The 17,772-nt window shown below is 40.8% G+C and overlaps 1 protein-coding gene across 1 annotated transcript in view; it reads right to left on the reverse strand.

The window, feature by feature from the left end:
• Positions 1-17,520, reverse strand: part of SYBU (syntabulin) — a 40,283-nt gene extending 22,763 nt beyond the window's left edge. The window contains exons 1-3 of the mRNA XM_051785406.1: positions 17,375-17,520; positions 16,986-17,172; positions 3,531-3,728 (exon numbers count right to left, since the gene is read on the reverse strand). Of these exons, the coding sequence (XP_051641366.1) occupies positions 3,531-3,728; positions 16,986-17,172; positions 17,375-17,401 (412 nt within the window). The 5' untranslated portion in view covers positions 17,402-17,520. The remainder of the gene's footprint in view (positions 1-3,530; positions 3,729-16,985; positions 17,173-17,374) is intronic.
• Between the last annotated feature and the right edge of the window lie 252 nt (positions 17,521-17,772).

A 17,772-nucleotide genomic window follows, 5' to 3' on the forward strand; every position in this document is an offset into this window, starting at 1 on the left:
TGATAGGGTTTGGAACAGCCTTAATGCTTTTTCTTAAGTCTTAATCATTTCATGTGAAATTTCAGAAGTTCCATGGGCTCTAAGAAACAGCTCCAACAGTAATCTCAGCACATTCAATAAACTGTCCCAAGTGTACCTATAACATCAAAAGCAAGAAAGACCAGACCTTTGTCAGAAATGCTGAACACAGGCAGCTGATCAGGTGCCCTTCTCAAATTCTCGCGCTCACAGAGATTTAAACACAACTCTGTGTTAGTTTAAACATGCAAGGCTTTTAAAAGTTATTGACACAACTACCACTACAGTTTCTCTTCTTCATCCATGTCTTTGAAATCAGTACTTTGCAGCTTGCAGATCCAGACTTTGACTCCTTTCATTAAGTATTGTAATGGAAGTCAAAAAAGATGAGAAAGACTGGTAAAGGAAGCAAAACAGTTCTTGCTGTTCTCAACAGGATGTGGACATGAGCTGCAGGAATTCAAGATGGATCCTTGCAGGAGGACTACACCAAGAATGTGAATATATAGAAGTGTTCATGCTCCTGTTTATACAATTACAAAAACTGTAGGATTCGGCACAGCATTTTGATACAAAACTAAGACTAATGTCAAATAAGTATTTTTGTGCCTTCTTGCAAGGGCATTTTCTGCAACACATTTTGCATTTCTTTTAATATTATATAGGTGAATCACATGCAAAAGAAACAACTTTTAAAATCCAGAAATTTAAAGGCTTGTAACTTTCTCCTGGAGTGGATGTTATATATCATCCTTAATGTTCCTGGCCTGTCCCTCCTTCCCTGGGAAAGCAGGAACCGTTTTAAGCCAAATTCACTTCTGCAGTGCTGTGATTTGGATTTAGTGCACAACAAAAACAATTATCAACCCTCTCAAATCTATAATTTCTCCATGATTATAAATATCTTAGAGGTTTAGCAAGATGCATTCCAGGATTATGTATGGTTCTCTATGCAAACAACATAAATTACGAATGATATCCCAATCTAGCTTGTTAATACTTCAAGAAGTAAGATGACTTAGATCCATATAACAAGACCTTAGGCTGATAGAGAAAAAGAAAAGACCTTGTGTATTTTGAAGTCATAAAAGAAAGATGAAGTGATGAAACTAGAACAGCAGAAAAATATCAGAGCTTGGGAACAGCTTAAAAACATCTCAGGGTTCATTCTCAGTGCTATCCCATTCTGACATTTCCTGAGTTATCTAAATATTTATATATGTATTTCTTCTGACATTCAGCATGTTCCAAGAAAACACTCCTGGAAATGGATAGATTTTCAGCAAAATGATAGACATTTTGAAAGTGCACACTGATTGATGTACTTGCCTACAAAAATGTAGTCTAGGACATGGCAAAAGATAGTGGAAGTCTAGATTTTTGTCTCTCATGTGTGACTTATGCTATGTGGTCATTATCACAAGACATTTCAGATAAGTATGAAATAATCTCCATAAATCAAGAGAGGATTTTGGTAAAGAGAAAATTATGCACAATTCCCTTTATGTATGACAACGTGTATAACACATTGTTGTTATTGTCCTCCTGTATCCCATCTCCCTTCTACTAGTTCACTGTTACTCCTTGCGTTTTGCTACAGGGTGATGCCTCCTCTTTCACAAGGGCTAGATCTTTCCAAGTCACTAGAAATTCATGCCAGAGAAGGTCATGGGGAAAAGACTGGATTCACCTGAAGCCAAAAGATAGCAATGGAAGAGAATCACATTAACCTCTGTGGCCGTCACTGAGGAAAATGAACCCTGGCTGTCCCCTGTCATGCTTTCCATTTCTGAAATGTTCCTCACTTGTGTCAGCTCTCACACTGACTATGACATGATTTTGAAAAACTTTCCACAAAAAAAAGTGTGAGATATTTGGCAGGAGGAACTTAGAAGTACTCTGTAAATTGAACCCAGTTGCTGCTCTGAGAGTTTTAATAGATTTCAGGATCGACACACTTGAAATCTAGAGACAAGTTTTGCAATCTTAGAGATCAATGCAGAGGTACTGATGGGTATATAGTGGCCCACTTACAAGAATATGTAAATACCTAAATTAAGTCTGTTCAAAGATTTGAAATAATGCATTCAATAATATGACTTCTGACTATTACTGCAAAAGGCTAATAATTTGAAGTTTTAAGGCAATTCAAAGATTTGAAATAATGCATTCAATAATATGACTTCTGACTATTACTGCAAAAGGCTAATAATTTGAAGTTTTAAGGCAATTTAAGTGTAAAATTGAAAACAAATAATTTATTGAAAAAGTTGCATAACTCTTTTCCTTGTGTATAGGATTCTCCAGTAGAAACAAACTTTCGCAATTCATTATCCACATTTTGCTAAGCCACGTTCATATTCACAAACAAAACTGTTGTGGTAGCCACGGCTGCAGATTTGACTGTCTTACAACACATTCACTGCATTCTGCCTGCATTAGATTCCTTGATTTTAATGGAACAGAAAACAAACCTTGAAAAAAATATTATCTATCATTCATTATGCACATCAGTAGGAGACTGGGAACACTCAAGTAACATGGTGCTATGAAATGAGCTGAAGAACTTGCAGGGATAGCGGTAAATCAGAATGACCAATCCAGTGAAGAGATTTTGCAATAGATTCTCTACTGTTTCTGGATTAAACATGGTACTGGTAAATCTGAGCTGGTTTTTCATGAAAGTATATAAATTGCTTCCAGAGGTGAAATGACTTGAAACAATATAACCAGGAGGTACCTGAGCCGATAAACCATGTCAGTTCTGCAGCTGGCTCTGTACAGGGCCAGATCTGTCTCCATGATTAATTAAATAACAGCACAAATATCCTGACCATTTGTAATCAAGAGCTGCCTGCACATGAATCACAAAAATATTTTATATCTACTCATTAAAATTACACCAACCAATGGCACACCAACGTATTTAGTCTTGGATGTGTGACAAGCAGGTGCTGATGTAGCTGGTGGTCTGAGGTGGCCCATTAGCCCAAGGCACAGGGAAACACACTCATGATTCAGCCAGTGCAGTATTGGGGCCAAAAACGCCTGAATCCCACATACAGACTGCCCATCCTCTTGCCTTGGTCTGACATGTTGTATCTCCAGAGCTATCACAGCCTGGCAAACTAAACTTTAGGCAGGATCCAACAATAAATCTAAGACTGTCACAAGACTTTTATTTCAGATTAAGAGTCATTTATCTTTGGGAAGTGAAATATGTGTGCAATTACTATGAAACATGGTAAAATCCATTTCAGTTATTTGACATCACCATTAAGCCTCATAAAAGAAAGTGAAGATGTCAATTAATTATATTTCCATGAAAAAGACAATACCAATAGTGTTTTCACATTTTGCAGGTGGCTCCATAGCAAGAACCCAACTATTTTTTTTATTTGCTATCAGCATTAGTGGTATCACAGGCAGCACAATGCCATGTATGTAGACATCTGTAAATGTACCAGTCAATTAGAAAGTGTAATTAAGGAAATGAAAGGAATTATACTCACCGGGCTTTACAAGGCTTGTCTTTGTGTCCTTCTTATATCGAGCCAGCTGTATGTTCCCTTCACTCATTGACCCTGGACTGAATTTCTTCCTGGAGAAATCTCCATCGCTACCAGTGCAAAAACTGATTGGACTTTTTCCAGCATCAGGAGGAGTCTTAACTGGAGATACTGACTGGCTACTAGGACAGCCAGTGTCATCTGAAGAGAAAAGGGAAAACATCAACATTTTTAACTAATAAGTACATTAAAGTTAGCAGAATAAAAGGGAGTGTTTGAACTACAACTCTTTACAGTAAGTGATACACACAACCTTGCCTCTGAAACCTGGTGAGAAGCTACTTGTTTCACCTATTTTGTGAAGAAGACTTGAATAACTTATGGCAGACTAACAGGGCAAGTATTTGTTTTGCTAAGTCTGACAAAATACAAAATCAGGGGCTACCTAATGAAAATTCATATCTAAGATTAATTCCTTTAGCTAGGTTAGGGAACATTATAGCATGAAAATACATGAGACACAAAAATGCACTGGGTAGTGCATGCTGGATGCAGGGCAAGCATGGGCCACATGCTCTCCTTCAAGAAGTGTTCCCCTATCTGAACAACAGACACAAAAGAACAACCTACAGCCCATATGCAAAAGTCAGGAATTTCATTTAACTGGAATTAATAAGGGTTCCTCAAAATTGTCTTTCCTTTAAAAGCAACTGTGAACACAGAACTCTTCCATTCTTGACCAAGTGTCTGTGTGGTACCTAGTTCTGAAGAGAGTGGGTTATACACAGGCTGCTTTTGTTTAAAGCTGAATTCCTCTGAGGGCACACCAACGCTCCAGGGCATCAGCAGCTACCTAGGGAACAGACCCGAGTTCCTGACCTCTGGGGAAACAAACACTCTAGCTCTTAAAAATTGAATGCAAAGTAAAAAGCCTGATTCTAAATGAAATCCACACATCAAACCCCTGCTTCATCTAATCACATCCCCTGTAATCTGGAGTAATCGCGGTTCCTCTAAAAGTCATGGTGGTTAAGTGATACACAACAAAACCAAACATACTACTCTGACTCTCCTGGAAAAATGTAAATGCTTGCTCTTTCCCAGGACAAAATGAAAGCTGTCATCTAAATTATGCAATTGCAATCTTCTCCTGGTGCATTATCTTTACCTAACATGAAACCCAAAGAAGTACCTGCAACTGAGCCAAGTAATTTGCATGACCATATTGCACTTACCACTTCCACCCTTTTCATAATTTAGGTCAAGCTTCATCTTGCACTGAGTTTTGCATGGGCAGATTGATTTAAAATTCAATGTATGACTGCGCATTTATGAGGCGGTCCCATATCTATCTAATACCTCCCTGCCCACCTCCCCTCTGCAGGAAAGAGCAGCTTTTGCTACTGTTAACTACTGCTCCCTCAATACAGTAGAAAAACCTCATCCTTCCATGTGATCCAATTTTCCTTCATGACTGGCCAGTTATTCTACCCCCACCCATCTGTTTCAATGTTCTGCTTCCCATTTCTCCATGTCCTGCCTCCAGTCCTGAGCAAGGCGCACATGGGTGCTGACCCTCCAAAGCAGAGCTTGTAGGAGCAGCCAGCACCCTGAGGTGCTGCATCCCAGGTCTCTGCCAAGTGTCAGGCATGATGCCAAGCCATGGGGCAACCCAGCCTACTGCCAGAATCATTTCCCAAGGCACAAAGGACAGTAAGAATGCAAAGCACCTAATACAGCTTAATCATATTTAATTCTTTCAAATCATCACAATTAAGCCAACAAGCATCTCCTTTTGCCATCTTGCTGCTGCCTTCTGCAACTCAGAATATGTCCCTAGCAAAATAACAGGAAATAGAAGACTGCTAATGAAGTTTTCAGCCCATCCTCACATTCGTCCTGACTGGATTGCCGCCCAAAGGATTTTAGTTTACTTTTTATCCTTTCCAGTCCCATAAACATCACAATATAATTCAATACAGAGAAAAGAGAAGGTGACAATTTCCTCACAGATAGGCACCCATTTCCTTTTCTCCAGGGTTCAGAATCTCTTCTGCAGGCAGACTGAATGCTACCTACAGGGCAGTCGATCAGCATTGCTGAGTGAGCTTCTGAATTGCATTTAACAGCTTCTTTAGCTATGTCCAAAGCATCCTCACTTTAGAAGCATTTAAGCAGCTTCTTTAGCTATCTCCAAAGCATCCTCTCTTTAGAAGCACACAAATATTTGTAATCAAATATACTCAGAAATTAGTGACAGTTTGTGCAGTTTATTTTTAATTTTGACTTTTCCATTCAGATGTTTCTTGTGTTAAAACAAAAAAACCAAACAAAAAAACCCCTGCAACAAACTATTTACTTCATCTCTCCACCAATAAATTTACTGTGATACCTGCACATGTTCTGCAGACCTCACAGATACGTTTTATATGGGAGATTTTATAAACAAGTAACTTCCAAAGCTATAGAGATGCTACCTGGAAGAACCGCAGGGGCTGATAAAACTTTAAACAATGAAAGAAATAACAGTGTTAAGAACTGAGACATTAAAAAACCCAAATGTGTAAAACTAACTGAAATAACGAAATAAGGTAGCTAAAGAATGAATACAAAAATAGCATAAAAAATATTTTATTTTCCACCTGCTGACATTGCCTCTGATATCATACTGGTGACACTGTGCCATCAGATTATGTCATATCTACATATCCTTGTTTTACCCTTAATAACTTCAGCTCAGCTTTCATTTCAATGGGGCACTTTTTAAAGTAACAAATGAGCCTGGCACAAAGAAGAACAGCTCTTCTTTATTCGTATCCCTCGTGACCTTTAGATACACCAAGAACCAGGTGAGCACTCCCACTCCAGCTGCAGTAAATGAATGGTTTTGTTGTACTCCCTCTCCTCTGATCACTTGTTATTTTTTATGTAATGTATATCTTCTACTCCTTCTACTTTGTATTAGCCAGAAACATGAACAAAATTATAAATTTTCTGAAACTAGGGCAAGCTGCAGGGAAACATTTTTGTACGTCAGCCTTTTGAATAATCCAAATGTTTACTACAACAGAAAAGAAGAGCTGCCTACGAAATGCTGGTGCTCACCAACAAAGGCAAGCAAAGCTCTGCTGAACACTGGGGAGATCCACCTCCCACCTGACCCATAACTCACTGTCCTGGCACAAGGAAAAGTCCTGGTGAACAGTGAGGTGCTCTCCAGCTGTTCACATACCTGCACATATCTCTGTCCTTCCCTGCTTCCTTCCTGTCCTCCTATCAAAGCCTTAACAAGTATTTATTTGTATTTAATGCTGTAGGTGAACTCTCCCCCACAGGAGAGCAGCAGACTTCCCTGTAGACCCTGACAGCACATCAAGCTGATTCCCCTCCATCTCACAGCCAGCTTGACATCTGCCCTGCTCACTGCTGCAGTGAGAACCTCTGCTCCTCATCTGTACACAGAACGATGCAACTGCGGCACTGTGGGCTCAGTATTTCCAGCAGACCTGTAGGTTCCTCTAAAACCCTGCTGACAACTCTGATGGAAGGAGGTGAAGACCTCCACCTGCCTGCAAAAGGGACAAGATAAGGAGTCTTTCTCCAAAAATAGGGTAACAGGAGCATATGAGCCCACAATGGGATTCACTTTGTGCTGAAGATACGATATATTTCTAATTTTCAGCAAGGTCAGCTAAGGATTTAGTCCTGTAACTTGGCAGGAATTTTGCCCCAGTAAGGATTTCAGGTCCAGACTTCTCAGGACTACAGGTAAACCTGATTTACCTTCTCAGGCACATGAGCATCAGGAAGACAAAGGAGAGAAAATTGGCAAATAGTGTTGTGAAAGCCTGTACTTCTGATCTTGCCTGAATTATTTACTTGCACAAGAAGGAAAATGACATAAATTTATAACGTACAACTTTCATTGCTTTCTTTCATGGTGTCTTTTTTCCCCAGTGGCTCCTAAGAGCGTTCTGGGAGTAGGCTTTTTCTTTGAACATCAGCTGGATTTCATCACTGAAGTTCTGTGTCCAAGCCCTCTCCCAGATCAGACACGCCTGCCAAGTTTCAAAGCCAAGCATGGGATAGTGTCTCCTCGCACAAACAATCAGGAAAGTTGCTCAGAACACTCTGACATTTGCATGCACTGACTAACTTTTAAATAGCAAAGTCAAAATATAAACAACGGAGTGAAAGGTAATACTATTAACAGCTGACAAATATATTGTTCTTATAGACTTTTAGGCTATATGTTTTGACTTGATGATTTTCTCTGATTTTCTGGGCACAGAGACTTTAGAAGGTTCACTGGAAAATCCTTAGAACATTCTTAAGAAAATTACTGCCTTTTCCTAAAGGCTTCAAGAAACACTGAATATATAACCTCCTTATATAACACATCCAAATAATTAATGATGCTCTCACTGAGGAAGCGCTGACTTCTTTCTGCTTTCACTCTTAGCTGCCAGATCTAGTTAGGCACTCCTGGGAGACTGAACTCTCCAGTTTCTACCTGATCCCTATTCCACTGCCCAACTTTCATTTCCTTCTAGGGTTCTCTTGACCAATGTTCAGGCTGTACATACTCTGAATTTCCACCAAGAAATGTGGATTCCAGAATTAAACATGTGACTCTAATGAAATTTTAAATATTCAGCGTACCAAGACAAAACCAATTTCCTGGTGGTTCCCTTTCCATTCATCCCAGGATCTGTTAGTTGGGGTAGCCACAGCTCTGCCATGATGGTGCACTGCAAGCTGGCTTTTGACAGTGAGGGTACCACCATGGGTATTTCAGAATTTTTCAGGGTAATCTCCCAGCCTGCTTGTCTGCCTCACATTTTTTGACCCCCTACAAATGCTTTGGTCTTCTTTTCATGCTTGGTCTTGTACCACAGAGGTGTTTTATGCAACAATAGAAGTTGCTGGCTGACACCAAAGCTTTCACCTGTAAGTCTCTTTCTGTATTAAACAGAAAGAAAGAGGCTCCCCTGGAGAGTGAGTCATAAGGACAGACTAATTCTGAGTCACTGCCTGGAGGATCTCTCCTCTCTCCATGGACTAGCCCAACCACTGCTCTGACTTGGGCAGCTGAACCAGTGAGGGCTCACTGCCCAGGCAGAAAACAGTGCTAATGGAAGACTCACAGTGTCCTTCTGTAATAACTGGGAAACGCAGTAAAAGTAGCAGATGAAACATAACAGTATAAAATTAGTAGTACACGAAGAAAGACAGAGGTAGAAGCATATTAACTTCCACACCATGAGGGTCTCAACAGGCATAAATCTAACCTCATCACAACACAGAATGGCCCTCTGGAGGCACCTTCATGTGCCCAGCAATCAGCACAGCTTGAGGTAAGAACTGTGAATATTCTCCTCAGCTCCTGATTGTACTAAAACTTTTCAATTTTACTGAAGCAATTCCAATAGGTGATTTCATGTACTCTATAAGGTTAATAATTTGTTACTAACAATTTGTCACCTGCAAAATGACACAGACTGTTGTAAAAAATACTCAATAACTTCACTAAAAGTAGGGTCCTAAAAATACTACTAGATTTGGTCATTCTGATCAGTTCTAAACTCATTTCATGGTTAAGAAACTTATTTTTAAAACCTGTTTGGCTTGGTATTTAAGAAAATGTCTTAGAATATCATGTTCTTCTGAGGCAAGTGTCTTACCAGAAGTCAAACACACCAAAGAAGGGCAGAAGGGCAACCAAAACTATAGCCCTGTCAGGAAAAGAGAGGAGGCCTACTTATACAAAATGCTGCTAAGCAAATTAATTCCACATTTAATCTCAGTGTCTCTGCAGGCAGAACTGGAATTAACTATGCTCCATTTTGCTTGTGAACAAAGGCAGTCTAGCAGCTCCACCACTCCCTGAGGTCACCTACAGAGGCTGTGCAAACTCTTGTCCTTGAAGGGTTTCTAGTCTCAGAGTCTCAGCTCTCACAAAGCCTTGGCTGCTGTGACTTAGTGTTGGAAACAGGCCGGCTTCAAATGGGAGGTTGGATGAAATCGTCTCCAGAGATCCCTACAACCTACATGTTTTTTCTCTACATTTGTAAGATATTCCGCCCTGTTATTCCTCGTTTGTCTTTCAAGCTGGAACTATTGATTTTAATGTTCTAGTCATAAAATCTAACCCAGTAGTCAAGTAAGTAAAATCAAGACTAAACATCTTTGATTTCTTCTGGTGGTTGCTGAGGTTCCCATCATTGACATACAGGCAACTTTCACATCTGTTACTCAGCAGCCCCTTTGACCTTTCTTCTGTCACACCCACAGGCTGACCACTAATGGTCATTGCTGAAAATTTAGCATGAGAGCTGCTCACTGAATTTGGTAAGTGGTCCTCTCTGCTCAATCACAGCATGGCAGGAATGCTGACAGGCTAAGATAATGTAGAAGAGGGGAGAGGAAGGTGAAAAAAGAACAGACCGGCCTGCTCCTACAGCTTGGACATCTTTTACAATGCAGGATTTCCCATAAACATGTCCTTAAAGGTATCTGCTCTCGACATCTAACTGTACAAAAGCTAAGTCATACTGAAGTAGCAAATTATAATTGACTTCAGCAGTAAATCTACTAATATTCCTTCTATTTGAACATTTCCTTAACAGGAGGGCTGATATGAGTTCTGTGAAACCATGTGAAAAAAAGGACTCTATAATTGTTGCTTTCTGGCCCTGTCATTACGTTTATAGCCCCGCTAATGGTATTAGCATTATGAAACAGAAGCATAAGGGCTTACCAGTAAAAATATCAATAAAAATAGTACTGTTACTAGGAGAGCACTGTGGTTGGGAATAGAACAGCTCCTTGTCACAGATAACATTTGGACAAGGGGTTTACGATGAAAAAGGATGAAAAATCTTTTTAAAATTTTTATAGAAAAGGTTTAAGTAAAGGTAAGGTCAGGAAAGAGTCTAAAAAAGAGAAAAAGTAGAGTCTTTTCTATTTGATATGGAGTTTTTTAAGCACTTCAGTAGACCTTACTAACCTTTCCTGAGGACAATAGCCGGAAGCGGAACCACTGCTCCTACCCTTAGTGGGAAAGCATTGACTACATCCAGTATAAGAAGTACTACCCATTTAGTATTAACATTATGTGAAATATATATATATATAGATGAGTTTCTGTGTGTGTGTTTTAATGTGTTTTATTCCATTATGCAGCAAAGGAAGAAATTATAAATATTCTTTCCAATTTTGAAGCCATCATTTTTGAAAATAAAAATTTTCAACAGACCACATAAAAATTTGTACTTGGTCCTCAAATGTTGCAACACTTTATACTCCTTTGTTCCCATACAGCTCTGCCTCCATGGCTGACAACAGCTTATGACTGTGACCCTCACAGCTTCAATATCATCTCATAAGGTTGCACTGTCCACCTTCTAATGGAAGGAAACTGCCTATATTCTATCCATTGTTGGATTATGCATATTTTTTCTTAAACTGTCCTCAAGCCAAGATTGTCACTCAGCATCACCATAGAACCCACTCACTGTAACTGGTGATTCATACATCTCAAAACACTGTTCAAAAATTTCAAGGGTATATATTAACCCTATAAATGCAGGGTTAAAAAATGTCATGTTGAATTCTCTTAAAACATCAAGACTCTCTTTTAGCACAAAACAAATCAAAGACTTCTGATTAAAGTTTCACTCCTCCTACAAGTTGTGATTTTCTTCAGTATGCGTGACATCATTCAACTCAATAGAAAGTTCTATGAAAAGCACTGCAAAAAAAGTATTAGATTACATATTTGTGGTGAAGAAAATACACAATATTATTTAGAATTCAGCCTGTAGTACACAGCAAGCTATGACAAACAGGGTAGTAGGAAGGGTGAGGTGTAGTAGAAAGGGTGACTATTCTCAGGACACCATCCAAAATGTGCCAGAGTGAACAGGAACTGTTCTACTGACGTCGGAAGGCTCTGGCTCAGGTTTTAAAGGTTCACAGTACTGACAGATGCATTAAAAGGTGATAACAAACATTCAAAAGGTCAAATATTTTGGCTTCCAGATGTTGTTCTGTGGCAAGAGGGACAAAAGGATTGTTACTTAGTAAGAGAGAATAAATAGTGATGTTGAAAAAGAAGTAGGGAAATGCAAAAAACTGAGGAACGAGCAGGCTTTGCTCTTTAGTACCTAGACACTTTTCTCATTTCCATGTTTGGAACAGATCTCTGTGCCATGGAAACAGAACTGGCAGCTCAAAATGTAAAGCAATAATAAATTATTGCGTGTAAGCCGACCCAGCAGGAAATTCTCTAGGGAAGCAGCAGTGAGAAAAGGAAGCATGTCACCAGTGTCACCCTCATGCTAAATGTCCATATGTGCATTTTTGAAAGCAGACTTAGTTTCAACATTTTTGTGAATTAATATCACAGTAGTCACTGAACTGCCTTACAGAGTGCAGCAAACAAGCATGCTGGAGAAGACCTCCACTTCAGAAGTCTGAAAAAAAAGCAAATGGACTGTGGAAAAGCATAGCATAAAGGACTGCAGGAAAGAGAAGTTAACTTGCAGTATCACATACTTGAGAACTTTTAAGCATGTCTCTTTGAATCAATAACTCAGACTAAAAATCAAAGGAACTATTTAGGAAAAATACTTCCTCTGATAACCAGAAACATGGCAAATGGAGAACTCACTACTTCCATAATAATACATACACACATACACACAAATAATAGGAGAAATTATTTTCAGTCATTTATACTAACTCCCTGGCCTCAAACTGTTGACTTGTTAAAATACTAAAAATTTGTTTTCCTGTATCTATTTCTATTCAGGAATACATATTTAAGTACACATACTTTAATAGTGTAGCCTCCAAGGCTAGTTGGTTTACAATGCAACCTCCTTCAATGCTCTAACAAAGAAATGATTTACTGGAGTGCAAGAAAGTACAACTTTTTCTTCAGCAACACCTGTTGAAACCCTATTCTTCTTGTCTGTGGCTATCAATATGGGTTCAACATACACATGGACTTCAATAAGCCTGTCTAAAGCCTACATGCTCTTTTTGACATCCTGTGAACTCAGCCCCAGCATGGATCAATAGCAGAGCCAATTGGCAAATTATCTCTGAGTTTGAGGGGACTGTGCACAGGAGCAAGTCAGCAGGGAATGGCAACACTATGATTCCTGCTGCAGCACCCAAACCCCCTGGCTTACAGTGCAGCCACTGTACAGATGCACATTTATTGTGTCACACATGCAAAGGACAAGATTTTAAAAAAATGGTTACACCAGGAAAGAATGAGTTATGAAATAAGGATTGAACAAGAATAAGCATTGAACTAAATCTTGAAATTTTAAAGAAAAAGCAAAAAACAAGCTTCAGCTCTTACTTTTGAAGACTGTGTTGGAGAGTCACAAACATTGAAGTACAGAAATGCTACTGGTTTTCAATAGCCTGTAGGGTTATTCAGTCTAGGTAAAAAGACGATTTACAGGTAAGCCCAAGAAAAGAGGAACTGTTTGCTATGGGCATAAAACAAGTCCTCTGGCTCAAAAATTCTTTTGCTGAAGGAATTCTTATGCTGAAAATGCATAAGTGCTTCCTGAAAATCTCCATCTCAGTCACCAAAGCTTCACTGCAGAAATTCAGGTGACTGGCTTCTGAGAAAAGGTTGAAGGAGAGCTTGGGCATTGTTATAAAGGTAGCACATAACAAATCTTCTTCATAAAGAGGAATTTAAAAGCTGAGTTATTCAGAAACCGATAGTAGAAACAAAATATATCACAGACTAAATTCCTTTTAAAAAGAAAAGCTAAACACACTTACTGAGCTTAGCATGTCCAGGTTGACTTTGAATCAATAAGCAACTGGTTTGGTATCAAATGGATATGTACACCAAAATCAAGGATAATGCCTTGGCCAAAGTTTCACATTTCTTACAAGGCAAACACCGTAACTGGAATGACCAAAGGCCCAGCAGCTGCTCTGCCATGGACCCATCAGCAGATGGCTTGTTTGGGTGCTTTAAATTGTGTTCTCTGCCCGACTGACAAGGTAAGAGCACGCAGCCACTTTGAAGCCAAGTGCAACTTATGAGAAAAACACGCGTGACACGGGCAAATGCTCAGTAGCATTTGAGTCAGACAAAGCTGCTGGGAGAGTGCTTTTTCATCGTTTGACATCATATGAGTCCTGTGGCTGACATCCAAGCCATAGAAGAGAAGTGCTCCCATATCAAATGACAGCCAGGACCCCAGATGCTCTAAGATTTTAAGGAAGGATTGTGCACGGTGAATACTGATACAAAGGCTTAGCTTGCCTACACAACATCCAGACAGCATCCATGTTCACTTGGCAGAAACAAAGAATATTAAAAACATATTTCAGGAATACCACAGAGAAGACTAACAGTCTCACCGTGCTTCATATGGACTTACAAAGCAAAGCTGACATAAAGTCAACTACAAATAATTGACCAACATGGTCAAGTGAGTCTCTGATCCGGTTAAACAAGACAAAGAGGGAGCTGATCATGCAAATTTAAAACCTATCACAGCCAGAACTAACAAGTTCTTCAAAAGGAACTAAGCATTACGAAAACTGTCTCTTTTCTGTTGCCAAGAGGTATTTTTGCTGTTGCCGCCATGCTTGCAGCATTGCCATGGTTCCTAAAATAACATTAATAATACCTAGAGGATCCCCCTACTCCCATTTAGAAAGAAAGAACTCTAAGCCTTCACTTATGAATTGGGACCAATGTAAGCAGACAGGGAAAATGGACAACACCAGAAGCTCTATGGAATCAAGCAGAAAACATATATTTAATGGATGAAGAGAAAAAATAAAATTTCTACTGGGGCAAAAAGAAATCTACTGATATAACTACTTGGTGTCAATAATAATGGAAGAAAGGTAGAGAACAACTTGAAAAGAGAAGGGTAAAGAGGAAAGGAATTATTCCAGGGATCAATTCATACTATCTGCTGCTTATCAAGAACATTTTGGAGTTTAACGCTCCAAAGAAGCTACAAAACAGACATTTATCCAAATGCTCATGAACTTTTTCATACTGCTGCATTATTGCTCATATGATACATCTGGTCCTCTCTTCGACTGTATGACTTGCTAATTTTAAATACCATTTCTGCACATGCCACTTCTCAATTAAGATGAAGCACTAGGACAGGCAGGGTAGAACCTGAGGCCCCTCCACTCACCTCTCCATAAGGCTCTTTGCCATCTCCTCCCCAGAAACAGGAACCAGCAGCCACCTCCTGCTGCTGGTGAATTTCAATCTAAATTAGACATACTATGATAAAGAAGGATCATAAGTGGAAGATAGGGAAGAGATGTCAGAAAATGAGGAAATCAAGTTAGTGACTGTTGTCATACCTGCATCACAGTGAAAATTCCATCAAATCTAACAACTGACAGGCTCTGACATGGAAAGTAGTGCCTTGGCTGATCCTTGGCTGCAGAAGGTCTGAAGACTCACAGCACTATCAAACTGTGTAAGCAGCTTTAGAAGCACAAAGTTATCAGCATGGGGAAAAAAAATCAAACTAAATCAATGCAACATTCATGGAATAATAAAAATTGAATAAAAGAAATAAAAGAGATGAGCAGTTGTGCTTGAGATGCAGGTAAAGAGACCAGCACTGTACTCTCCAATACGTCTGTGAAAGGTGCCCTAAAACTGTCAAGCCATGAGATCAGACACACCCAGACTAATACAACATGCTGCTGGGACTCAAGACAGCTTATATAGTGCAGTGGGACAGCAAGGGTATATGACTCTGGCAGCTACACGTTGAGTAGATCTGAAGAACATGGTACAAACCCAAAAGATGAAAAAAATGTCAATAATCAAGATGAAAGGCTTGTCAACACACAGGGAAAAAAATGGATGAAAAGCAGCCATTTGGGAGAGATCATAAAAAATAATGTATTTCTAGAAAGCTTCAAAAGATTTTATTTCTTTGGAACAGGCAAAAAGGGCTTTTCAAGTAGGTAAGGGGAAGGGATTAAAAAAGCATGGGAAAAAGACTTCAGCATTCTTATAATTCTATGATGTTTGTTTAACACACTGCATTGTTCATTAAACAATAACCAAATAGATCATTCCACTGAGACTGAATTGCAAAATCTGGCAAAGCTAGACTCAAACATGGATATTGTGTTTCTCATCTAGGAAAACTTGTACGCTCTGTTCAATACACTGTTTTTTGCTAAAGGAATTTAAAAAATTATAATAATCTGATCCACTATAGTGAAGACCAAGACAAATATGAGCCTTTTGGTCTGTTCCCAGGAAAATCTCTGGTAAATTAAATACTTTATGAATAAAAAAAAAAAAAGGAACATGCTCTGATATTAACTATTACAAAAGTACTTCTTATTATTCAGATTTTTACTTAGAGGTCTTTACAACCTAAATCTTTCTATGATTCTGTGATTTTCTAAGGTCATCGAGTCCAACCATTAACCAAGCACTTCCAAGTCCACCACTAAAAATGTTATGATCTCCAAAATATGACTATTGTAAACAAATTTTTGACACCCAAATACCTTTAAAATTACCATATGTATATACAGTCCGAGGTGTTCATGATGTGACTCTCAATTTTGTTGTCCGTGTGCATAATGTCGTACATGGTGAAGAGTTTCACTGAATTAAAAAATCACTCACCACTAGTAGGCATCTGAGTCTTTTACTGCTAGTTGAGGCACTTAAATTGTGCTAAACTCCGTAAAGGGCAAATATTTAACATAAAAAAATCTAGTTTTAAGTTGTTTCTCACTTAATGGGATGTACTTATTTTGAAGAGCAAATGACACTTTGGTGGTCTAGATTTGGAGAGTAATAATTTACTTCTGATCTATCACCCAGCCATTGCCCTCTCTGTGGAGAATCCATCATGCCCAACTCTTGTCTGGCAACACACTCACCAGGAGAAGCCTAAATTCTAAAATAAACAAAACTCAATTCAATATGACAGCGAAAACTTCAGCATATCCTGTTCTGATTCATGGAGGTCATCGTCACAAAACCAAAAGGAATTGCAGTCTGACACCCTTAAAAGCAACTCCTCTGTTCTACAGACTCTTGACTTAAGGGCTTTTCAAAATGCCTCAAATCCATGCTCCAGTTTTTAAGGCACATCTCTCTCTTTAAAGCAACTCTTTTGCCGCAATAAAACCGTCAACTTTTTTAGCAGCAGATAGCAGAACTCGAAATGGAAACATCTGGTGTCACTTACGGACATATATTAAAAGAACAGATACTAGATTTCCCTGGAAAAATCAATGGTTGCTCTTCTTCATCTGCAAAGCGGGCTGCTCATCACGGCTCGATACGAGCCCGACACACACAGTCTGCGTCTGGGTATGACAGCGAACCCTCGGGGGTCGGCGCGGTGGGCACACCGTGTCCCCCGGGGACACCGCGTCAGGGGCGTCTCTCTGCGGTACCTGAGCAGAAGCTGTTGCTGCTGATGGTCCTGCCGGAGCGACCGGAGGAACTGGGCGGGTTGAATTCCCGGCTTTCCTCTTCCGAAAAGGGCGATTCGGAAGCTGGGGATACCTTCTGCTGCGGCCGGAGGACCAGGCGGGGGATGCGGCTGCGGGACACCTCCCTTTCCAGCTGCGTCTTCTGCTCCTGCTCGGGAAGGGACACCCCGGCGTCAGGGACCTCTCGGATGTGCCCTCCTCTTTCCATCATCGAGGCAGGGGCAGGCAAATCCCGGCCCCCCCCCCCCCGCCCCCCCAGGGCGGGGGCAAGACGAAATCTGCCTGCCCCTGCCCCTGCCTCTCCTCGCTCCCCTCCGCGAGCGGAGCCCCGTCCCTCCGCGGCTCCTCACCTTGTCGCTCTCCCGCAGGGGCCCCATCGCTCCTCAGTCACGGCGCGGCCGGGAACAGGCACCTGGCATGGACGAGAGGGATGCGCTGAGCCGGGCTCTGCTTTGCTTTGCTGCCGCTGCGGCGCTGGGGGTGGCGGCGCCCGCCCGGCCCCGCCGCTCCCCGCCCCGACACGTGGTGCCGCCGCCGCAGCGCCCGCGGCCGCCGCCGCTCCGCCGCCCCAAGGGCGCCGGGCAGGTGCGGGATGGGGCGGGATGGGGCGCGTCCCCCCGCCCGGGCGGCAGCCGCATCCCCTCGGCACCGCTGTCGGTGGGATGCCCCGGAGGGGACCCCGCTGCCCGCCCGCCGCCTGCCCTCCGCCAGCCCCTGCTGCCGGGCCGGGCCGCGAAAGGCAGAAAGG

The sequence above is a fragment of the Manacus candei genome, unplaced genomic scaffold, assembly GCF_025592945.1.
Source record: "Manacus candei isolate 608988 ecotype Guabito, Panama unplaced genomic scaffold, ASM2559294v1 h1tg000019l, whole genome shotgun sequence".
NCBI lineage: Eukaryota > Metazoa > Chordata > Aves > Passeriformes > Pipridae > Manacus > Manacus candei.